The following is a 24,989-nucleotide window of genomic DNA, read 5'->3' as shown; positions in this document are numbered from 1 at the left end:
GCAGTGTCCTAAGTCCTGTAATGGAACAGGAGGGCTATGAAAGCTATCCTCAATGTCCTGGGATGGGGGAGAGAGTGACTAATCACCATTTATTGACTACTTCCTATGTGAAGTATATCACATGATTTAATGCTTTCACAGTCCTGTGAAATGGGTACTATTATTGTTCCTATCTGAAAGATGAGGAAATAATGCTCACAGAGCTCGTGAAGTGCCAAAAGTGAAACAACGACTAGAATTCGAGCCTGGGTTTCTTTGATTCCAAGCCTCTTATGCTTCCTATCACACCTGTGTTCCTGTGGGCAGAACCCTAACATGTTGAGCAGGAACACTTCCGGTAAAGTATCTCTGTATATACAACTCCAGGGCTGTTCAGCCATGATGTTTTCGTTTGCCGAGGTCACTCAAGGCTAGGGCATGAGATGGTTCTGACTCCCTCTTCACCCTGAGTCTCAGCTCATCAGCTGTGCCCGCCGATGCATTTGTATTCCTGCCTTCCCCCGGTGACTCTTTTGCATGCAGCATTACTCAGCAGGAAGTGGGGTGACTGAGAACCTACTTTAGGGGACCTGGAAACAAGGACTCCTAATGAAGGCCTTGTGCAGAAGCCCAGCGGGCAGACCAGACGCTCAGTCTAAGGATGCCAGAGGACATGTCCTGTTTTCCGACTCTCCTTAGAAGTCCCTTGGAGATTAACCTGTTCACCCTCTTTGGTTTCTGCCCTGACCGCTAACCAGTGCAGAGTGTGTTCCCTGTGCTGTGTCACTTATAGGCTCCCCATTGGTCTGCAGGCTGAATCAGCCTGGGATGAGAGGGAAGTCTTCAGCATTTTGCTTCTGCTGCTGCTCTACTTCCAAATAACCTTTCTGAGGCAACGTTCAGAGTAGGGTTGGGTTCCTCCTCTGTGGAACATGGACTTCTGGGCCCAAGCAAGTTCTCCTGCAAATGTACCTCAGCTGTCCAAGTCTTGACTGCTTATATTCCCAGTATGTAGCACAGAGCCTGGCTCCTGTCTTTTTAGTAAGTATTTACTGAGTGAATGATGAGTGCTGAGTTAATTCTGGGTAAGTTTGAACTACAGAGTTCAGACAAAGTCTCTTTCTATTCTGCTTCCTACTTGTGTTGATCATCTGGACGGACAGATTGTTCAGTGATCAGTATCTCTGAGCCCTCATATCTTTTAGGGCATGATGATGCATTTACAGAAAGTTTTTTTCATACACCGGAGCATGAATTCTGTCATGGAGTCAGGTAGTCTCCTGAGGGAGAATAGCTTTTAGTGCAGAGAGGAGGGAGGGCCTGAGAAGCAGTGTGACAACGTGGTACCTCCTAGGTGAGAAAGAAGTTGAGGTGGTTGGGTCCAGGGACCGAGTATTGCTGACCTTACATGGGACTTGAGCATGTCATTTCTTCAGGTTAATGAAACTTGTCCGGTGATCAAGATCGGGGAGAAAGGCTATGTCGGGTACCACCTTGGACCTGTGGGATCCAGAGTTGGTGGAGGGAGTTCAGACTCGCAGGATCACCGCCTGAGTTGGGGTGTGTTGTAGAGTTGCAGGGTTGGGGTCATAGGCAGAGAGCGTTCTGTTATACCTGCAATGAGTGCTCCTGTTATGCCTTTAGGTAGATTTTGAGCAGGCAACCCAGGACCGAGGGTTGGGATAGGGAAGAAGGGTTCCACGTGCAGCCTTGTGTCTCAGGCTGGAAATAATGGCTCCTGGTCTGGGTTTTTCCCATGATTACTCCTGTTAGACAGACTATGATGTCTCGGGCCTGGGCTCTCCCTGAGCTGAGCTCAAGCTCGGTGTCTTGCAGTGCAGGCATCCGGTGCCTGGCTCCTGCTGCCATTGCTGCTGCCGCCATCACTCTTGGGTGCCTTTGTACTCTTGGGGAAGGCTTCAGAAAATTCCAACAGTGACTCAGCTGTAAAACCCACAGGAGCTGGCACAGAAGGGTGAAAGTGGAGAAAGTTAACAATCAGTCTAAAAATATTACTGCTGATTTGGTCTCTTGTACCCTCTGAGGTAGCATTAATGAGCTGGAACCCGCTGCCAGGTCCTCTTCTCCCCGTGACTTCCGTTAGAACTGTCTGTAGCTGATGCGGATTCCTGCTGGCATGTGAGTGGGGATGGGTGCCTGTGCTCCAGGGAGAGCATACTGTTTTTCTGTTTTTCTTAGTCACTTTTGGAAGATAAGGATTTGCCGTACACTTGGCCACCAGGGCTGGAGGCACCTGGTAAACCTCAGACTTCCTTTGATCCCTGAGTTGTAGAGGTCAAGATAGGAGCAGAGCAAAGAGGTCAGGGCCTTGGCCACCATTGAAAGGGACTATGAGACTTCTCTCCCACACTCTCCCCCCGCTTAGTCCATCTAGGTTAATACTTGACATCTGACTTTGATGAAATTCTATGCCGTATGATGGGGAGTGTAGTTTGAGATCGGTCACTGGCCTACAGCATAAGGAACCTGTCACTTCCACTGGATTTTAGGTTATATGGCTTGAAGAGAGTGTCTTCCCAGGAGGTATACTTTATACTTCAAGTTAGGAAGAAGTGATTGCTCCTTCCCTCCTGATTCCCAGCTGGTGGGAATCAATGCTCCTTACTCAGCAACCTTATATAGGGGAATATAGTCTCATGGGCTGAGCTGGGAGCAAGCCAGGCTCTGTCTCTTGAATCGAGGTCCCACCTTCCCTAGAAGCCCACTGTCTCTGCTGCTTTCCTCCCTTTGATCTGTAGATACTCAAAGAACTACATAACCAGGTCCTTTGTGAGGTTGGGCTATATAGAGGGACAGTCAGGTCACTGTAGGGCATCTGACCATGAGTGACAGTTTCCAGAACTTGGCTCCTTCTGTGGGTTGAAGAAACCATCAAACCACCTAGAAAATCCTTGGCCTCTTGATATAGGTTTTCTTGTCTTCCCTGTATCTTCTAGTCAAACTCCTGTACTCTTGGCCTCTTCCAATTTAATATTTGCAGGAAACTGATGTGGAGGTGCTGATGTGACCCAGGTGTGTTAATTCTGGTACACGCTGATGTTTCATGTTTGTCTGACGGCACTGCCCCTTTCCTGTTTTCCTGTGTGGTTGGAATAGTGTTCAGTGGATACTCTTCCCTGATCCTTGTATTTGAATGTAGAAGTATATTTCAGTGGTTGTGAGGATCCCAGGGAGAGTGACTCTTTTCAGCCTGTATCTATATATGTTTAGTTCTCTTTGAAGAAAGTATTTGAAACTAGTGGAAGGAATATTGTCACAAATTTGATATGGCAAGTAACAGTACTTTTTTCAACCTCTGTTTTGGTGATGGGCTGGGTCGGGATGAACTGAGGTTTTTTTTCCCTCTAATTCTGAATTGCATCTCAGTCAGCAGTGTGTCCTTAAATTGAATAACCTTGATAGAAGGGGAGTAGCCTCAGTGAGCATATGGGCTCCTAGGGATATGATACTCGCTTTCTTTCAGTACTATTCATATTCAGCAAGCGTTGATCACCTGCTTTCTGCCAGGTGTTGAGCTAATTACTGCTGGAGTTGGGTGGTAAGGATGGCCCTTGGTGTGCTTGGTTGAGAAGGCAGAACTTTGTACCCATGTGTGTCTGCAAATGTCTATGCAAGTCTTTCTGATGCTTTAAAAAGCTTGTTTAAAAGAAGATGATTTCTCTTATAGGCAGAGACTCCAAAGGTACTCAGTTGCTATTTTTTCCCCTGAGATTCTAGTCCCTATTAGCTGTGCTTGATTTCTGTTTTCTGGTCAGATCAGTTGCCTTGAAAAAGGTGAAGAAAGTCAAATGGGCATTGACTGGTTTTCCTTCGGTCATAAAAAAATTTTTTTGTTTGGAAATTTCAAATTTACAGAAGTCACAAATACAAAATAAAAATTATACAAAGGTTACTTGTATTTTGTTTATCCAGATTCTCCTGTTGTTGACATTTACCTCATTTGGTTTATCATTTGCAATTCTCTCTCTATATGTATATCTCTCTATAATTTCTTTCTGTACCATAAAGAATAGAGATGTTCTGACGTACATTCATGTACAGCAAAAGCTATGAACTTCAGTCAACTTAAAATTGATATAATACTCTCATTAAACTGTTGTTCATATTCCAGTTTTCTCTGGTGACCCAATAGTGTCCTTAATAGCATTTTTCTCTCCTTTGTCTCTTAGCAGTTGTCTGCCTCAAGCAGTAGGCCCACGCTCTCTTTGTATTTGCTTGATATGAGCTTACAGAGTTCTTGTCTTGAACGTTTTACACAATGTTCAGCTTCTTTCTGGCCGTCACTTTTCCTGAAACTGTTATCACAGTCCATGCCAATTTTTTTAATATTCTTTATTTGTTCCTGGTTAGGTCTCTTTCCCTCTCTCCTCTCCTCCAGCACCCCCTCCCCACCCCGGCGGGGGTCGGGGGGGGTTAGGGGGCATGTTTCAGAGATCAGACTCTTTGGGAAATGTCCTACATAGCCACCTTGGTTTCTTTTTTCCTCCTGTGTATTAGTTGCCATCGTGCTGTTAAGAGCTGTATTTGAATAACCTACAGTTTTTTAAGTCAAGGAAATAATTACATACGAAAGGTTCTGGGGTGTGGTAAGGGGACTGATTAGAAGCTTGAAGTAGCAAGCCTCAGATTTTTCTAGATTAGTGCCTCTCAGACTTTAATGTGCACACAGATCTCCTGGGGATCTTGTTAAAATGCAGGTTCTGATTCAGTAGGTCTGGAGTGGGGCCCAAGGTACATTTTTAATGAGTTCCTGCAGCGGCAAGGTCCTAGAGAAGTTTTAAGACCTGGATGATTTAGATCCCAAGGTATTGACCTCTGGAACCCGAGATAGCTTGTCTGTAGTTGATGGTCTTACAGGAATTTGAACAAAAGAGAGGTGTCAAGAACATAAAGACAAGAAGATGTGAAGTCCTGAGTATTTAAAAAAAAAAAGTAACTAGGGAATGGTGTGTTACAAAGGATAAAGCACAGAACCAGAAAGAATTGGGTCCCACTCTGTCACTAATTAACTGACAAACTCACTACAAACACTTGCCCTTTAAGCCTTGGTTTCCTTTTGTTAAGATGGGGTAATAATACCCACTTCTTAGGATGCAGGGAAGATTATTTACCTAAAGTGCTTCTGACACAGTATCTGGCATATACTAGATGTGCAGCATGTGGAAGCCGCTATTAGTGAATGGTCGGAGCTTGATTGCACCTGTTCCAGATTGTAGAACAGATGATTGACCATGCACTCTGAGCACTTAAGGAAGTGGAGTTCATTAGTGGCCATTGTGGGTTGTCATGCCATTTTCTTTTTAGACAGGCTTATTATCAGATTAGAGGGGTGTTACAGACATAATCGCTAGCTTTGACACAGGAATTTGACAAAGCCTCAAGATATCTTCGTGGGCATGTCAAAAAAAATTGTAGGTTAGTTGAGGTAGGTGGATTTGTGGCTGTTAGAACAGATGTATCAACACAGTCATGAATACAGGTTGTTGTGAATGAGAAAGGTGGTCTGCACTGGCACCCATATTGCTTTTTGACTCTTTCAAATACACTTTTTCAGAATCTTGGGTAAAGACGTAGTTACTGTGGCCCATATTTATCCTCCTTGCTTCCCCCTGACACAAGTCCTTTGGGCCAGCCATCTCCTTGAGCGTTTTTCTGCATCCTGCTTAATGCTGTGTTTCCCTGACAACTCTTGGAGCTCTGCTGTGCCACCCTTCCTAGGATTAACAGACTGCCCTTTATCTTGTTTGTCTCTGGCGAACACTCCTGCCAACTTCTGCCTCCGCTGAAGGTTTTTTCCTTCAGGATGTCACTTTCTCAAGTGGAGGCTGCATGTTCTCCCAGCCTTATCTACCTAAGGGTCATTCTTTTTGTTCTTCTTACCAATTCCCTAGTCCTTACCCTTTTCTGAAGACCTCAATGTGTTTTTTTGTTTGTTTTAACCCCAGGCCCGCTTGTCACTGTGGGTCCCTTTAACGTCCATGTGAATGACCTATCCAGTGTTTTAGCCTCCATGCAGTCCACCTCAACCACCTGTGGTCACACACCCTGGACCGCACCGTCCTCAGGACTTCGGTCTTCACTGTTCCCTGCTTCCTGTTTCTCCTGTCTGCCCCTCCCCTCCTCTGGTAGCTGTCAGCACGTGGCCGTTGCTGCTTCTCCATTTGCTTCCAGCATCTTGACTCTCTCCTGTCTTTCACCTGTAGTGCATGACCCCTTCTTCATCTCTGTTGCTGGTACCATCAACCCTGTTGTCTCATTTCCTCCTTCACACCCTCTTTGGGAAAAACCCACAGCCCTGCATGGGTGCAGTGTCCATCCAGGTTCCCGACGCTGCTGGAGAGAGTCGCCCAAGTCTGATTTAATACTCAGTCCCAGCCGGGCACTGGGTACCAGCACTGTCCTCGCCAGTGTCCCTGCTCAGCCTCCTTGGCTGTCCCCACGGCAGCTCCCCAGTATCTCCCACTTACCTTCAGGATAAAATCTAAACACCCTAATTTGGTTTTCGAAGCTCTCTATGGTGTGATTGTTGCCTCATTATTCACCACCCTAACCTTGTTTCTGTAAAATGTGAAGAAAGATGAGGCCCTCTTAGGGCAATGGTACCACTTTTAAGACCAATACATGTGATATGTTAGTTTTCACAGTGGTTTTTTTTTTTTTTTTTGCCACGTCTTGCAGCACCAAGTAGGAGCCTGGAATAAATCTTCACACCTCCTGCCCTCTCAGGGCGTGAATTCCAGGGGCTTGGGCTCGGTGTTTCATTGAGGTCGGGGTTTGTCAGGAGTATTTGAGAAATTTGACAAAGTATTTCTGATGGGTGTCAGAATCCAAGCGTTGAGGGACACTTAGTTTCAGCATGTGGTTAAGTGCCTGTGCTTGGGAAACTGCTTTGAAAGTCCTAGTTTTAAAAGAATGTTTCCTTAAGAAAGGAAGTCATAAACTAAGTAATAAACTCCTTGCTGAAGATGGTAAAGCTCCCCCCTCCCCAACACACATACATGTTAGACTGGCTAGATTTAAAAAACCAACCCTACTGAGTGTTGGCCAGCATGTGGAGGGACTGAAATTCATCAGTGCTGGTGGGAGGGTAAACTGGTACATCTACTTTGGAGAACAGTAGGACAGTTTCTTTAAAAATCAAGGATAAATAAACACAATAAAACAAACACATCCACACTATTCCCTGCATTAAAAAAAAAAAAAAAGAGTTGATACACCTACCTTATTTTGAGCTGAGAGGGAAGTGGTTGGCCAACGGAGAGCAGGTTGGTCTGATCTTGCACATACCCTCCGTCATGAATACCCTGAAAGAATGCTTTCACTTTGATTTCATGCTTGGAGAGGTTTATTCCTGCCTCAGGAGGCTCACCACAGCCCCAGCCAGACATTCAGGCTGACTTTCAGGCTGACTTGGACCCTGAAAGAAAACCAGCTCTGGTGACCTGTGTCTCACTCAGGTACTAGTGAGTAATTGTGAGGTAGAGCCAGTCACAGCCACCGTTTATTGAGCACTTTCATATGTAAACGCATTATTTTGGTTTCACCTCACAGCCTTTTTGAGGGGGATGTTTTCCCCTTTCTCCAGATGAAAAGACAAAATCAGATAAATATGGCTTCTTTCTTACCTAGCTTTGGTGCCACCATAGCTCCATGGCCAAAGCCCTCTTCCACCCCCTCCTCATGGATAAAAGGGTGTTTTGCTTTGCTTTGGATTTCTTATTTCCCCAAGGCCAAGTGTGGGAAAATGCTGCTCTCCCCTGCTGTCCACTTTACCTCCCTTATCTTTCCTGGCCTCTGCTTCACTCTTTTTTGATGTTTAATATTTAAATATTGTGCACTGGGTACTGCTGTGCTGAGCACTTTCCATCTGCTGTCTTGATTGTTGAACCCTCCTGACAATGTTATGAAATAGTTGGTATTCCACCCAAGACGCCATGAGAAAATGGAGACTCAGAGAGCTTCCCAGAGCACGCAGCCATATAAAGGTGCGTCAGACCCAGGGTTTCACCCCAAGATAGTCGTAAGCCAGAGCCGGCTTAACCACAGCATCATCACTCTGCTTCCATCCTAAATGTTTGAAGTCCAAGGGTGCATAGAAGAGAATCTGCATATGCTAGAATTTTTTTTTTTTAATTTATGTATTTTTTTATTTTTGGCTGTGTTAGGTCTTTGTTTCTGTGCGAGGGCTTTCTCTAGTTGCGGCAAGTGGGGGCCACTCTTCATCGCGGTGCGCGGGCCTCTCACTATCGCGGCCTCCCTTGTTGCGGAGCACAGGCTCCAGACGCGCAGGCTCAGTAGTTGTGGCTCACGGGCCCAGTTGCCCCGCGGCATGTGGGATCCTCCCAGACCAGGGCTCGAACCCGTGTCCCCCGCATTGGCAGGCGGACTCTCAAGCACTGCACCACCAAGGAAGCCCCCATATGCTAGAATTTTGCATAAAGGAATCTCTTAGATGGGATGGTATGCTTATGCTCTACCAGACTTCTGGGGTGTGCCATAAAATTCTGTATTTTAGCTATGTAGTGTTAGAAAGGTGGGAGTTCCTCTAATAAACACAGTAAGGAAGGAGTATGGTTTGGGCTTCCTAATTGTGCTGAAGGCATCTCCTATGGCAACACGGGCATGTGTGTCCAGACATTAAAGCAGTTGTGACCAGGGTCCCCAGTGGCACAGGTTCCCAGATGCTGGCGCTGACCCGTAAGCCTGGGTGGCAGAGAGCAGGAGTTTTGCTGCTTCTGTTGCAGCAGGAACTTGGGTCTTCAGAATGCCATCCTGTCCCTTCTGCTCATGGACCCCGGGTGTCTGTCTGCTCGTTACACTCTTAACTGCGGCTCTGTCATGCTTTCGGTGGTCGTGGCTTGGTCCATCTTGCTGGGTGGCTGTGGGAGGAAAGGCAAGGGCTCTTGGCTGGAAAGAAAACTAAGAGGTCATGAGACTTCCTTTTTATTTCTTCCCTTTTATTTCTCTCTTCCTAGTATTGAGCATGCTCCACAATCCATTGGGCAGTGTCCTGGGGAAACCCCCCTTGAGCTTCCTGCCTCTGGACCCCCTTGGATCTGACTTGGTGGACAAGTTTCCAGCACCCTCCGTTAGAGGATCCCGCCTGGACACCCGGCCCATCCTGGACTCCCGTTCTAGCAGCCCCTCTGACTCAGACACCAGTGGCTTCAGCTCTGGATCAGATCATCTCTCAGATTTGATTGTATGTAACTTGCTGCAGAGTGAGGTGGGGAGAGCACGTGAGCTGGAGGTGGGATGCAAGTCCACTAGAATGCAGGCTGCGAGGTGGCATGATGGGAGGTATGGAGACATGTATAGAACTTTGCATCCTCGACAGAATAGAGGGTGCCTCATATACCCATTATACCCATTGAGCAGTACATTTCAGGACCTGAGCTGAGGACTCTACAGGTTACTCCAAGAGCTGTTGGGAAAGTTAGTTTCAAAAGTAAATATGGGAGTCCTGGCAGTGTTCTGTTTCTTGACCTCCATAGGTGTTTTCTTAGCCTTTAAACAATATCATTTATGTACCTTTATGTATGATACCTCAAATATTTTAACTGATGATTTTAAGAATCACAAGTTAGTAATCAGTGGGGCTAGGGTTTTAATCCAGATCTGACTCCAGCTCTTTTTCAGAGGCCATGACGAATCCATGAAATAATGTCTCAGAGTTAATCTTTGCATCTCCTGCTCTGCGTCTACAGCCACGTGTGACACGTGTGGCACTCGTGCTAAAGGGAGTTGGAAAGTGGATTACGATAGATGAGGAATAGGGGATATTAGAAGTAAATATATAGGAATGGCAGGGAGAAATCATCCTAAAGTAAAATGCAATTTAAGGTGCCTTCTGAGCCTGCTTCTCTACTACCAAAGCCACTGAGCTGACTGTTCAATGAATATAATGGCTATTTTCCTTCCCCCTTCTCTTCAGTAGCCAAGACTGGCAATGCTGGTGGTTGCCACGTCCCATTCATAGCATGACCTCTTAGGGCCCACCTGGCCTCCCGCCAGTCTGTCCTAGGATATGAAAGCTGGCGTTGGTGTCCCCACTACTCCCTGGTTTTATCTGTTCAGGGTGTGTTTCCAGAAGGGTAACTACAAGCAGGGCTCCCTTTGATTCTCTGGGCTGCAGTTTATTCCCCTATAAAATGGGATTAGATGGGATGCTTATAATTCTTTTCATTACTTTATATGGGCCTCAGTCTTGGAAATTTGCCTCATAACCAGCTTTAATATTTTGGGATTTCGTTTAAAGAACTTTTCTCTGATTCCCACCCCAAAGGTTAATTGACGAAGGGGTATGAACAGACAACTCACAGAAGAGGAAATAGAGGCAGTATTTGAACTTACAGGAAATATTCTATTGAGTAATTATTTTAGTTTATTTTTTGATAATGTGGTATCATTTCTACCCACTTAAATTAGTAGAATTTAGAACCTTGACACAAGCTTGTTTTTTTAAGAAACTTGTGTTCTCATACATTTCTAATAGAACACAGAACCTTCATAGAAAGCGTTTTGGCATTCTACGTCTAGGAATCTGACCAGAGAACACAGAAAATATGAAAAAGCTACATTTTATTTAAATGTTTTTTAAGTAAAGTTTAAAGTTTTTATTTATAGTCCTGAAAACTTGCAAAGTATCTAAGTGTTTAACCGTAGGGGGAATAAGTCAGTGAAGTGTAGCTTGTTCCCTAAATAGAATATCATAAATTAATTAAAAATGGTTATGAAGACTGGTAACGTGGAGAAATAGACTGAACTGGGGAGAAAAGAATTTGTTTAAATTATGGTATAAGGACAGCTAATCTTAAGAACGCATAGGAAGAAAGTCTAAAAGAAAATATATCAAATATTGGTATTTTTCATAATTTCTATAGTGTGATTATTACTTTTATAACAACTGTCCTTTAAAAACCTATATCTTCCTTTTTTCTTCCCTAGTCAAGCCTCCGAATTTCTCCTCCCCTGCCCTTCCTGTCTCTGACGGGGGGTGGTCCCAGAGACCCTTTAAAGATGGGAGTTGGGTCCCGGCTGGACCAAGAACAAGCTGCTCTGGCTGCAGTCACGCCCTCCCCAACCAGCGCATCAAAGAGATGGCCAGGAGCTTCTGTGTGGCCGTCCTGGGACCTCCTTGAAGCTCCCAAAGACCCCTTCAGCATAGAGAGAGAGGCCAGGCTACACAGGCAAGCTGCAGGTGAGTGTGGCTGTGGGCCTGCTGGGGGCCTGGGGCCTCGTTCTCGGGCAGTGAGTAAGTGACCTTAGTTCACAGACTGGGGAACTGTCCACAAGAGGACTTGACTGCATGGTGAAGTCTGCTTCTGCACAGAGTGGTCTATTCTGAGGAGTGAGTGCTAATGGGGACACACTCGGTAACTTTTTTGAGGCTGAGCAGAGAGGAACAATAGATAGTCTGGCACACCGGGTTGTGCCTGTTAGGGGTTGGATCCATCTCTGACTTCTGCTCTTCTGTGGGGATTGTGCACTGCTCTCGCTGTTGATTCTTTTCACAGGTGCATGTGTTCAAGAGAAACCCTGGAAATGGTGCCTAGAATTTTGTCTACCTCCCCCTTTCTAATTCAAAGACATGTCAGGCACAACCCACGCTGGAGCTTTCTTCCCCAGGGCTTTCTGATTGGTATACACAGGGATGCACTGGGGGGTGGGTGGTCCATTTGTCAACCTCCAAGGTAAGGGATGTCCCCAGGTGTACTGGTCTCTCAGGAACCCTTAGATTCTGTCGTTTAAGTTACCTTAAATCCATTATTAAATCTGTTCTTCATCTTATACCAGTACTTGGAAGCAAATGAGCTGTATATGTCATTGTTTACTAGTGCTTCAGGGAGATGCTCACTGACCACTATTTTAAGGTTCTGGAGTTGATTAAATGAACGGTCAGTTTCTCCATTCCCTTTGTTTCCATAGGTTTCAATATGTCTGTCTTTCTACTCACAGAGCTAGACCTGATCTCATTCTCCCCAGCAGTGCTGCTGCCCTATTTTAATGGTTTCGGCAACCTGTGTTTGTACTTTCTCTGTTGCCATTGTTTTCCTATGAAATGACTTTACTGTGCTTTTGGATGAGGCCATTATATCGACTTCTGTTTTTGTTCGCAAAATATTGCTGATGGTGCCTAATTTTTTGCTGTAGCAACACATTGGGCCTATGCCTTTTAGAGAATGGCCTTCTATGTTATCGTCCTGAATGAAAATGGTGGTTCATTTCATTAGCTATCTGCTCCATTGCTGGAGGAGGAGAGTAAAATAGGTGAGGACTAGCCAGTTCCCACTAAGGTCAGTCTCTGATCTGGAAGGGCACGACTGAGTGGGGACACGATTAAAGACTGATACGATAGAAGGCCTGGTGGTGTCTCTTTAGGTACCATAACGATAGCTTTGGAAGTGATGGGGAATTGTTCTGACTTGGAACAGTTGTGACGTTCTTATCTTGTTGGGTTGCTGGTGCTGGTTTTTATTGGCAGTGTCCTAACTTCTGTGAGTGATGAGTTCAGGGAAACAGTATAATGTTCCTTATTTTAGCATTTGGGGAGAAGGTCCATTTGGATCAGTAAGCATTTAGGATGCTGTATGAAAAATTGTCCTGTTTACTTTCAAGTACAGGCATACCTTGTTTTATTGAGCTTCACTTTATTGCACTTCACAAATACTGCATTTAAAAAAATTTTTTATTTTATTTTGGAGTGTAGTTGATTAACAATGTTGTGTTAGTTTCAGGTGTACAGCAAAGTGATTCCGTTGTACATGTATCTATTCTTTTTCAAATTCTTTTCCCATTTAGGTTATTACAGAATATTGAGCAGAGTCCCCTGTGCTATACAGTAGTAGGTCCTTGTTGGTTATCTGTTTTAAATATAGCAGTGTGTACATGTCAATCCCAAACTCCCAATCTATTGATACTGCATTTTGTTTTTTTTATATACAAATTGGAGGTTTGTGGCAACCCTGTGTTGTCAGATGATGGTTAGCGTTTTTTAACCATAAAGTATTTTTAAATTAAGGTAGGTACATTGTTTTTTTAGACATAATGCTGTTGCACACTTAATAGACTACAGTATAGTGTAAATGTAACTTTTATATGCACTGGGAAACCAGAAGATTTGTGTGACTAGCTTTATTGCAATATTCATTTTATTGTGGTGATTTGGAACGAAACCCTGCAGTATCTCTGAGGTGTGCCTATAATTATAAATTTAAATTAATTAGTATTGTAAGCAATGACTAGATAAAACTGCTTTCTGGTTATATGTTATGTGTATGAAAATAGCTTGAGTTGTGATCGTTTTTACCCTACACATCTGGTTTGCTATTCCTCTCAGTTTTAGTGGAGACAGAACTAGTGAATTAGGGTTATCATACTGGGCTGACTGGTTTGGTGAGGTGTAAGGTTTCTTGCTTTTCAGGGTATAGTCATGGATGTTCTCCCAGGCAGCCAGACTAGGACTGTGGCCTCTCTCCTCCTTCCTGGATAAAAGTTCACCACAGAGAAGGGCAGTGACTTTGTTAATTATCTGACTCCTGTTTCTCTTTGTCTTCTGCCAAAGCTGTGAATGAAGCCACCTGTACCTGGAGTGGCCAGCTTCCTCCCCGGAACTACAAGAACCCCATCTACTCTTGCAAGGTGTTCCTAGGAGGTGTCCCTTGGGATATTACGGAAGGTGAGCTCTGAGACCTTCTGCTTCAAGTGTTGAAGGTGGGGCATGTCTTTCAAGAACAAGAAACTTGGACTTGAGGCCAAGAATTGAACCTCTGCCTGGGCACAGGGTATTACAGGAGCAACTGTGATGGGAAAGGTGCACTTCATAGACTACTACAGTGCTTCTGTGTCTGTTGCATACAGTTGTCACCTGAGACCAAAGGTCAATTCTGAGTTGTCTGTCAAGGAGGATGAGCCCAAGAGAATACTAGTGGCCCTGTGCCTTCCTGGGGAGGATGGTGTCTCAGTTTCTGCCATTCTTTTCCATCTCTTTGCAGCTGGATTGGTTAACACCTTCCGTGTTTTTGGCTCTTTGAGTGTGGAGTGGCCTGGTAAGGATGGCAAGCACCCCCGGTGTCCTCCCAAAGGTAATATGCCTAAAGGTAATAAAGACATGGTAGGAGCTTTTTTTCCCTCCCTAGTATGTAATTGCACTGAGGGATGCTGGGGTGTCACAGCTGCATGATGATAACGATGTTTGGGCACTCCACAGCACAGAACTTTCAGCTCCCGGCACTCCTTCTCAACCTCACACACCCTTTTGTTTCTTCTGAGCCAATGTTCCGTCTGTCCAAGCTCACACTGCAGTTGGAGCTGCCTGTGAAAACTGCCTTGTGCACTTCCCTCCAAATCTGAACCCCAGCCGTTCCTGACCTCTCAAACTGAGGCATTTGAAAAGCTTTCCTTTACTTGCCTTTCCTTCCCAGTTACGTTGTTGCCTGACCTAATTCTGAGCTCCCTTTGGAGTTAGCAGGAATGAGGACCAAGCATCTGATTCCTCACTGGTCTGAAATGAGATCCCTTCCCTGTAGAAAGGAGCAGGTGCTATTTTCACTCTGCCCCATCTTCACTGAAAGTGTTCCGATGAACTGAACCAGTGGTCTAACTAGGCTTTTAAAGGAATACCTCCATCCCCTGGCCCCAGACCTGTCATCGCTCCTGCCCCCAGGAAAGCCAGGCTTGCTGACCTGAACATGTTTTGTGTTGCGGGATAAAGAGCTATGTGGTAATGATGGGATCCTCTGTCCTACTTTGCCAATCCCTTCCCTGACTAGGGTGGGAGATGGTGTGCTTCTCCCTCCGTTGGCCTGGTTGTCCAGCATAGCAAATGCTTCCATTCAACAAGACTTTCAGGAGTAGGACAAAAACTTATCTCACCCATAAGGCATCTTTCTTGGAAGAAACTCCCTGCCGCAAAACCAAGGCTGAGGAGTAGCCACCTGAGGGATGTTAATGCAATTTCTCCTTCCATTGGGAATAGGGTATGTATATCTGGTCTTCGAACTAGAGAAGTCTGTCCGGGCCTTGCTTCAGGCTTGCTCTCATGACCCGCTGAGCCCAGATGGCCTGAGTGAATATTACTTCAAGATGTCCAGCCGGAGGATGCGCTGCAAGGAGGTGAGTTGGCACAGAGTCCTTTCTGGATCGGGTGATTGGCATATGAGGCAGTGGATTTCATGGGGTGGGTGGATACACAGGCTGCAGACAAGTACCCCTACTGAGGCAAGAGGGCTGCTCTTCTTGCCCCACGGTGAATACAACAGAACACTCTCAGCTGCATTAACCGCACTACCACCCCCCCCGCCGCCACCTTTGGGCCGTAATGGTATGTATGTGCTTCTGCCCATGGAAATCAAATTACCTCCCAGATCTCCTTCTATTCTAGCCAATGCTTCTGTCCCAAACTTCTTGTCTTAGAAATGAAATTGAAATTAGCAGCTTTCTCTGCTTGGACTTAACTGAAAATCTACAGTTGTTTCTCTCTAGTCCTGCTCTCTGGCTGTGCCTTCTCACCTCCTAATCTGTGGTGGGTAGATCCCTCTTTAGCCCACACCTATCCATGGATGACTTCTTCACTGCCATTCAGGGCTTTGTTACTGTGTAGTTTCCTCCATCTGGTTCTCTCTCCTTAGGCTGTCTCTGGTATCAACCTTGTGTGCCCTCAGCATCATGAGTCTCTAGCATAGAGCCATCCTGCCTGGGAGCCTCATTGCATATTCTTGGACCCTATCTCAGGCTTACTAAGTCAGTTTGGGTGGAGTTTAAGAATCTCCACTTTAACCAAGTTCCCCAGTGGTGCTAGTGGGTGGTGTTTGAGAACTGCTTGTCAAAGGAAGTTTCGAACTCAGGAATCAGTGTTATTTTTTAAAATTTGGTTCCAGAGTACATTACTTTTGTGATATTGGATGAGATATTTAATATCATGAAACTTCATTTCCTCATCTATAGAATGGAAAATTGAAATGCCTCTTTTAGTAAAAAGATTAGCAGTTGCCAGGGGTATGAGGGGTAGAGGGGATGAATAGGCGAAGCACAGAGGATTTTGAGGATGGTGAAGATACTCTCTGTGATACTGTAATGGTAGATACATGCCATTATACATTTGCCAAAAACCCATAGAGTTACAGTGGTAAAACAAACCCCAAGTGTGAACCCTAATGTAAACCATGGATTTTGGACAATACTGATGTGTCAGGGTAGGTTCCCTGATTGCAGCAGGTGTGCCAGTCCCGTGAGGGGTGTTGAGAGTGGGGGAGGCTGTTCGTGTGTGGAGGCGGCGGTGGGGGTTATACAGGAACCCCAAATTTTCAGCTCAGTTTTGCTGTGAACTGGAAGCTGCTCTAGAAAGTAAAGTCTATTAAAATCTGTAGGGTAAGAGAGAAAATGCCTGTTTTATTGAGATGGTCACATTGGATTTAAAATAAATGATGCATGTGACAAAGCTGGCTCTTTGTTTTACGATGTTTCCTGGTGTTAGGTCGCATTTTGTCCTCTGGCTGCGCACGGTACCCCACAGCTGCCCTGCCTTCTTTCTTGCTGCGTGGAGCTCATGTAGTTATCCCAACTTATGATGCTGTAGGACTTAACAACATGCTCCTTCTTCCCTGTCCCCTGCTTTCACAGTGAGAGGCTGCCATTGCAGCACCACAGGCCCTCCCCGTCCCCCTCCTCAGTGCCCTGCAGACACCTTCCTGCTCCTAGTCCCTCTTCATCACTGCACAGTGTTTGAATAGCTTTCTTTGATGCATGGACTGTAGGCTGCTCTGGTTCTCATATCTCTCTGACCCTCTATTTCCTTTGTGTTTCCCCCTCCACACCAGAGTAGTAGGTATTTGATTCCCCCCTCTCTTCTTCCCCATATCAGACAAGTTACTCACTTGTGTGGCTCTGCTCTTACCTTTAGACCCAGACTCACCTCTCTAGTCTCATGTTCTACTTGAGCCCCACCTTCCTGTGGGGCCTTTCTTTGGCATGTCCTATAATTATAAACTCTTACGTTTAAGAAAGCTTGGAAAGCGTGGTGGCCGTTGGGATGTGGACCAAGATTGTGATACTTTCCCATGGTAATGGAAAAAGCAAGATGGGCTTTTGCATCTTCCAGTGAAATTGTCTCCCCCTGGTAACTTCTCCCAGGCTCTCTCATCTCAAGGTTATCTAGGTCTAGAACCCATCAGACCTGATTCTTCTTGTTTTCCCACCATGCCCAGGCAGTCTGAATTCTGCAGATTCTCCTGTTGAAGAATCTTCTTGATCTTGGCCTGTTCTTTGCCCAGTACCACCAGCCTTCTCCAGGTCTTCATCAGCTGTCCTGTGAACTACTGTTCTGCCTCCTTGCTGGTTTATGCCTCAGATCTCTTCCTGCTTTCAGACGTTTTTTTTAAAAAAAAAAAAAAAAAAAAAGATCTTCACAGATTAATCTTCCAAAAACACTTACTGATCATCTGTCAACTCACTTCATTCTGGAGCCTTCTGCCTGCTATGCCAGATTTTGTTCTAGGCTCAGGATTTGGAAGCAGAGGACATGGTCAATTCCTGCCCTAGTGTCACTCTGCTCTGCAGAACCTCAGTGTTCTCCTGTGTGTGACTTTTCACACTGCCGCTCTCCAGTTACTCCCACTGCTCCTGTCACAAGCCCTCTAATGAGTACATTGGGCCAGTAACCGTCTCATACAGATACCTGCAGCATCCCCACCCTCTGTCCTTCAAGCTCCTATCCTGTCGTTCTCTGTGAATCCTTCCTGTCCCAAGGACTCTAGACCATGCTGTCTGTTCATCAGTGTCCGTGGTCCTTTGCTGGAACCACATGGTTGAAGGTTGTAACAGTGCTAGGTTCCTGGGTATGACAGTTTGGGACTATTTTGCATACTCTTCAGAATGAGTAGACTACTACTCTACCATTTTTTTAAAAAACCATTTTGGACTCATGGACTCAGTAAAATTCAAGTCTAGTTGTGTTGGGGTGAGGGTGGCTTGCTGAGTACCTGTGTGCCTGGGACTGTATGGGGCTCAGCTTAGCATCTCCAGAGCATGTGCCTCTCCATACGAGAGCATCTCTTTTTCTGGCTCCCTACCAGGGCTGATATACCTTTGGGTGGTTTTCAGGTACAAGTGATCCCCTGGGTCTTGGCCGACAGCAACTTTGTTCAGAGCCCATCTCAGAGACTTGACCCCAGCAGGACGGTATTTGTCGGTGCTCTGCACGGGATGCTCAATGCTGAGGCCCTGGCAGCCATTCTGAACGACCTATTTGGTGGTGTGGTGTATGCTGGGATTGACACAGATAAGCACAAGTATCCCATTGGTAAGTGTCCCACTTCTGTGTGGGAAAGCTGGGTGGCCCCTGGGATGTAGACCAAGATTGTGGTACTTCCCTATGGGAGTGGAGGGGGAGACCTGACTCAGACCTGCAGATCAGTATATACCAGCAGTATAGCATCTTTTTCTAGATAAGCCACCAGTACTGACCCCTCTGTACCCATCCCTCTCCCACCACTTCCCTTGAAGGGGAGAAAAATTGATAGGAGCACTGTAGGAGGTGAAAATGAAACAGGAACTTTGGTTAGAAGCTCAAGAGTTCACAGCCAAACCAGTCTGAGACAGACAACAGGTAATATTTCATTAAAAGGCCAGGACTTTCCTGAACTTGCTTGGTTTCCTTTGTTAAGAGGCCTTGAAAAGCAGCCTTATCTAGGGTCAGAGACCACGTGAGGCTGAAGGAAGACTCTGGGTGACTCAGCCAACAGAGTATGGTCATGGCCTATGCTGTCCTAGTGTAGGGGAGTCTGGGGGCCTAACCACTGGGTTTTGGTCAGCCCCACTGGGAAAGGAGGGCAGTTTCCCAGTCGTGGCAGAATAATCTCAGTGGTGGGGTTTGGAGGTGGAGCAGAGCCTCAACTTCCTGATCAACACATGGCTAACCCACCTTCCCACATGCTTCGTCTGCCCACCCACACAGAATCTGGTCAGGAAGGAGCATCGTGTGCCTTTCAGTGCCGTACTGCAGATTGAGAACAGGGACTTCAGAGGGTGCAGGGGCAGAGGCGGCACTTGGCAGGATGAGGCTGCTTCCGGCTCCCCTGCTAGGCTCTGGAGTACCTCCAGGCCAGGAGGGCCTTGACTGCTGGGCCTGCCTTCAAAGAAATGTTCTATCTGCATCTTGCTTTCCGCTCTGAACCCTTGTAACCATGCCTGTGCATCTGCCTACACGGAGGAGTCTCTTCCCTCCCCCTTGTGGTCAGCAAGTCCTCCCCCCATTCCTGAAGGGGTTGTGCCGTCATGGTCTACAGCTACGCTGTCTGATACAGTGCCACCAGCTAAATGTGACTCTGAGTACTTGAAATGTGCCTAATGCCACATGTTGAAATGATAATATTTTGGATATATTGGGGTAAAGAAAATAAATTAATTAAAATTACATTTTTCTTCTTCATTCCACTACATTCATTAAATGCGTCTACTAGAAAACTTAAAATTACATAAGTAGCCCACATTATATTTCTATTGGACAGCACAGCACTGATCTAGGAACAGGGTTTCCTGAGTGTTGACAAGTGGCGTTTGGGAGAATTTGGCTGGAAGGTAACTTTTCCTGTTTTTCCTAGGGTCTGGTCGCGTGACTTTCAATAACCAACGTAGTTACCTGAAGGCAGTCAGTGCTGCTTTTGTGGAGATCAAAACCACCAAGTTCACCAAGAAGGTGAGTGGGCTGGTCTGTACCCTCACTCTGGGCCATCTGAGAGCGGTCTGGGCCAGCCACTACCCAGGGCAGGCCTGAGACGGAAGCTGTCCCTGTGCTGGATATGCTCGGGAATGAGCCAAGCTTCCGAGGACACACTTGAGGTTTGGGTTTGGGAGGGGGCCTGGTCTTGGTCGACTCGGGGGGATGGGAGCTTGGGACTGTTGAGCCTCCTCAACATGTGGGGTGCCTTCCTGTGTTGTGTTATTTGGCCAGCTTTGTGAGGCAGCCTGACTTCTATTCTCCAGCCTGACCTGCATTTTCTTATTGCTTACTTGTTGCTGGATGATAGAGTGCCACGGTCCGGTTTGCCGTGAAGACCAGGCAGTAGTGTGTGTGGTCGCACACACTCTGTAGAGCCAGCCTGGCAGCTTCTGCAGTTTGGGCACCTGCCATCAAGGATCTCTGTACTCTCTGCCTATAGTTCTCTCTGGGCCCCCCTTAAAACAGGAAACCCCTGTATTCATATGGATGGCCCATAACGTGCCCTTCTCTTCTGGCCCATTTGGCCTCCTGGTGAGAAGCAGCCACTTCATTATCCTATTTTGCTTTGTGCAGGTTCAGATTGACCCCTACTTAGAAGATTCTCTGTGTCATATCTGCAGTTCTCAGCCTGGTCCTTTCTTCTGTCGAGATCAGGTGAGTCCCCTGGGCACTTGAGATGTTTATAAAATCCCCGCCCTCAATTAAAGATTGTCATGTCTCGTTTGTCACATGGAATGTTGGAGTTCTCAGGTACCTCGCGGTTGTCTTAAGAGCATAGAAGAGGCAGCAGTAATGTTTGCTGATGGTCAGACCAGAGACACACTTGACCCAAAACTGTTGGGAAAGCTCGTTGAGTCTTGATACTTTGGCCTTCTCCTTGCCTGGGATGTTGGTTTTCAGTGTGGCACTATTGGTAATGGTGGTTTTTGAGGATGATAGGAACCTGCGGGGTGTGGTCAGCAGTACTTATGAGCCAGGCACTGTTATTCTAAGTCTAAGGCCTTCTAGATTGATTTTCCCCTATGCATAGAAGCTTGCTTTATTTACTTCCGAATCTCTGGACTGTTTTGATATTTGTACCTGGTTTGTACCCAGTTGTCAGAAGCAGGCAGAAAGCAGCATGGCAGTTTTTGTTGAATGTGTCTGGGTGGTGGAGCACAGATCTGGATGTATTTGGGCAGTGCTTCTCATAGTCTGTATATGCATCACCTAAGGATATTGTGTAAATGCGGATTCTGATTCAGTAGGTTTGGAGTGTGGCCTGAGATGCCTTGTTTCTGACAAGTTTCCAAGTAGTGCCAGTGTTGCTGGCAACAAGACAAGTTTGGGACGTGTTCGAATACTAGCAGTGCATCCGTAATTAGTTAATTTTGCAGTGGTGCTGTCACTCAGGTTTTGAGTCTCTGGGTAGACAGTAGTTAAACTGAGGCTGCAAAATGAGGATGTGAAGTAAGTTTGGGTTGCTGGGTAAAGCCTGAGAATAAGTATCTCTGAATAGCCTTTTCTAGCAGGCTTTTGTGTGTGTGTGTATCTTCCACAGATGATCCCCATTTTTAGATAATTGCTCAGAAGTTAGTGGCTTGCCTGGGCTTACACAACCAGCGGGAGTGTGGGCCTGGGACTGAGGTGTAGTGCCCAGTGACCTCTCCTCACTTAGTGTGACGAGGAAGCCGTGCTGCCCGGCATTAGGATCCGGAGTCACTGTCTTTAAGTGTTCTCCATGTTAGCAGGCGTGTGCTACAGCTGCTCCATAGGAGGTGGGAAGGGCAGGGGACTGGAAGAGCAGCTGTGGTGCTAAGAGGAGATGAGGGAAGCTGGCACAGTCTCTACACAGTAGGAGCCCAGCATGCTGGATTAAGTCTGGGCACCCTTAGAAACGGGCAGTGGATTTGCCATGGTTTGGTCAGGCCTCTGTTGGGGATGAGAGGGATCCCCAGGACCATCTCTTCTAACCCCACAGAGGCCATAGGGAATCCCCCACTCCCTCTCGGGCAGAGCAGGCAGCTCATGCAGCTGCCCCCCTGGCTGGTGCTGACACAGGCCTGGCTTCTCTCTGTTTTTCTCCACTTCACCCAGGTGTGCTTCAAGTACTTCTGCCGGAGCTGCTGGCACTGGCGGCACAGCATGGAGGGCCTGCGCCACCACAGCCCCCTGATGCGGAACCAGAAGAACCGAGATTCCAGCTAGAGGAGCTGGCCTTGCCCAGTGGCCTGTGGCGCCTGAGGCTGGCAGGTCAGGCAGTAGCCTGTACCACCCTGCCACTGGCCACCAGGGAGCTGGCTTCCCGAGGACAAGGGAAAATCGTAGTCACCTTTGCACTTGCTGAATCTGTCTTTGTTTCTGCACTAATTAATGCACAATGAGTTTTGTCGGGTTTTGTTTTCAGGGGGTGTGCCAGGGCAAGGACCCTCAGGCTCACCCTCCAAGCGACTCTGTAGTTTTCCCAGATTTTAGTTCCTCATTTTGCCGATGAAAAGCAAAAAAGAACTACGTGTCTAGAAGGTATTGACACGATGCCTACATTTAGGTTTATTTATTGAAAGCGCTTTTTTACATTCCTTGCAATACTGATGGTGATGATGTGCAGGTCTCATTGGTTTCATTCTTGCAGTTGCCATACAGTGCCTTTCCATTTATTTAACCCCCACCTGAACGGCATAAACTGAGTGTTCAGCTGGTGTTTTTTACTGTAAACAACAAGGAGACTTTGCTCTTCATTTAAACCAAAATCATATTTCATATTTTACGCTCGAGGGTTTTTACCGGTTCCTTTTTACACTCCTTAAAACAGTTTTTAAGTCGTTTGGAACAAGAGATTTTTTTTTCTTTCCTGGCAGCTTTTAACATTATAGCAAATTTGTGTCTGGGGACTGCTGGTCACTGTTTCTCACGGTTGCAAATCAAGGCATTTGCAACCAAGAAAAAAAAATTTTTTTTGGATTTGAAACTGGACCGGATAAACGGTGTTTGAGTGGCTGCTGTATATAGTTTTAAATGGTTTATTGCACCTTCTTAAGTTGCACTTATGTGGGGGGGGAGGGTTGATAGAAGTTTTTAATCACAAAGTCACAGGACTTTTTTCTTTTGTAACTGAGCTAAAAAGGGCTGCTTTTTGGTGGGGGCAGATGAAGGCTCACAGGAGCCCTTTCTCTCAGAGGGGACAAGTACCCTTCCCTTATTTCTTTCATTTGAGAAATGTATGAAGCAACAGTTGCAGTTGACGAAATGCTACTGGAATTTGAAAACTTGACTTTTTCTTTTCTTTTTTTTTTTTTTTTTAAAAAAAAAAAACGACTTGCCCCTCTTTGGGAAGCTGTGTGCCAAAGAACCAGTGTCATAACCCCCTCCTTCTCCCTCCTGCTGAGCTGACGTTGCATTGTTGCATATCCCAGCTACTCTGTGGGTTTTGTGAAGCTGTGTGTGAAGTCTCTACCTCATTGTAGTATATGCAGGCAAGACTGCACTCTCCTACAGATGTGTGGAGTAAGCTGTGGTGTAGTTTTTTTGGCACATAATAAACACGTTGCAGCAGAGTTCTGGTTTTGTCTCTGTGTCTGAGCTGTGGGAAAAAGGGGGCAGTGGGACACCAAGATTCCAGAGTAAAAACCCACATTTCCTTGGATCTTCTGTGATGAGATTCCAACCCAGGTTGATAGTGGGGCCATGTGGGGACTTGCCCCTGTAAGTCCTTCTTGGTCACTTCCGTGGTCAAATGCACCTCGGAGGTGCCTCTCTGGGAAGTGGGTACCTCTAGTCCAGGTATGTAAAAAGCCCTCACAAATAAACTTCTTGGGGCTCCTCTTCTCATAATCCTAGACTCAGCTTGGAGGAACTGGAGGCATAGCTCCCCAGAGGTCGGCACGAGCCACTTGTTCTCAGCTTCTCCTGTAAGCCTCAGAGCTGATTCTTCTTGGGAGGCTTCCTATCTCTTGGAGTCACCTGTGCTGACCCAGTTCTTTACTGAGTGGGAGTAAATTTTTGCTGTTCTTCAGGACTATCATCTGGACTCTTTCCCACAGGCAGGATCCCAGGATTTGTGAAAGGGTCTGCTGCTGATTTTTTCAGGTAGGTTGTGCCTCGGCCCAGCTGCTGGAGTGATCTTTGGAAGATTCCATTTTAGTCTGCGGCGGAGGGAGCCCTGCACACTGAAGCATCTGTTCCGTGAGAGGTGCAAGAAGTCACTATCATAGGGGGTGGGGAGTCCCTTCAGCCAAGAATGAGAGGCCTCATCTTTCCCTTGAGGCCTGACTGGCAGCAGCATAGTTTGAAGCCTGCTGGTAAAGTAAACTGCATCTCTCTTGAAGCAGAGTCTTGACTCTCCCTTTTGGTGTCCTGGTCTGTCCTATCCTATTCAGAGAGTCATCTCTTCTCCCCTTCGGTCCCTCTCTTGTCCAGGTGCTACTTTCAGGGCAAAGGCTTCCTGTCCTTCAGCCTTCCATTCTCAGTCAGTTCAGAGACTGACTGGACTGTCCAAGGTGACCAGGAGTTGAGTTGGGGGATGAAGCACAGCCTGGTGCCCCTTAACTCATCCAAACTGGGCAGCCCAGTCTTTAAGTCAGGTGGGGGCCTGGAACCCACTTAAGCAAAGTTGGAGATAAGGAGCAGGGCACTCCCGAGGCTAATGAGGCCACCAGGGGTAGCCTGTGCTGGTGGCCTCAGAAGGACCTGGTTTGTGGATGGGTACAGCAGGAACAACCTTAAGATGGTGGTGGTCGAAGAGAGTGCCTCAGCTGGGAGCACTACAGGTGAACTGGGCCTTTCACTTAAACATTTGAGAACTTGATTTGTGCTGGGCACTGTTCAAGGCAAAACAGCCATACTGTCATGGAACTCATCCCTAGCTGAGAAAATTGAGACAAGTCACTGTGACGTGCTAAGAAATACTAGAGCAACTTTGATAAAAGGATAGCAGTGTTACTTTGTATAAATTGGAAGGAAAGCTCCTCTGATAAGGTGACGTTTGAGCAAAGACTGAAGAAGTGAGATAATTCTCTCCCAGTTGCACCTGTGTCTCCACCAGGCTAGACACAAGTCTGTGACCCATGGGATTGGGTGGGGATCCTGTGCACGGCGCCATCCCCTACTTCCTCACTTTTCCGTGCTCCCCCCTTCCCGATGGCTCTTAAGCCTTCATCCCTCTCCCCAGCATGTGTGGGAGAGATGCGCCGCTCTTAGTCTGGGGCACTTAATGGGCGACCTAACCACTGAAGAAGGGTCTAGAGAGACCTGCGTAAGACCACCCTAGGTGGGGCAGGGCGGGGCGGGTCAGCCA

The 24,989-nt window shown here is 46.5% G+C and overlaps 1 protein-coding gene across 16 annotated transcripts in view; it reads left to right on the top strand.

The window, feature by feature from the left end:
- CPEB1 (cytoplasmic polyadenylation element binding protein 1) overlaps positions 1 to 22,991 on the top strand; it is a 96,840-nt gene extending 73,849 nt beyond the window's left edge. For 12 of the 16 annotated variants that reach the window (XM_082448734.1, XM_082448733.1, XM_082448729.1 and 9 more), the window contains 9 exons: positions 8,976 to 9,202; positions 10,948 to 11,200; positions 13,565 to 13,678; positions 13,995 to 14,099; positions 14,978 to 15,114; positions 18,100 to 18,298; positions 19,599 to 19,693; positions 20,291 to 20,371; positions 21,794 to 22,991. In XM_082448734.1, the coding sequence (XP_082304860.1) occupies positions 8,976 to 9,202; positions 10,948 to 11,200; positions 13,565 to 13,678; positions 13,995 to 14,099; positions 14,978 to 15,114; positions 18,100 to 18,298; positions 19,599 to 19,693; positions 20,291 to 20,371; positions 21,794 to 21,904 (1,322 nt within the window). In that variant the 3' untranslated portion in view covers positions 21,905 to 22,991. The remainder of the gene's footprint in view (positions 1 to 8,975; positions 9,203 to 10,947; positions 11,201 to 13,564; positions 13,679 to 13,994; positions 14,100 to 14,977; positions 15,115 to 18,099; positions 18,299 to 19,598; positions 19,694 to 20,290; positions 20,372 to 21,793) is intronic. The other 4 variants (XM_082448735.1, XM_082448736.1, XM_082448732.1 and 1 more) reach the window with 1 other exon arrangement.
- Positions 22,992 to 24,989: the final 1,998 nt, after the last annotated feature.

Source organism: Balaenoptera physalus, assembly GCF_965194825.1.
Source record: "Balaenoptera physalus genome assembly, chromosome: 2".
NCBI classification, from domain to species: Eukaryota; Metazoa; Chordata; class Mammalia; order Artiodactyla; family Balaenopteridae; genus Balaenoptera; species Balaenoptera physalus.
Note: the sequence above shows the minus strand (reverse complement) of the source record. Positions and strands in the feature narration are given on the sequence as shown.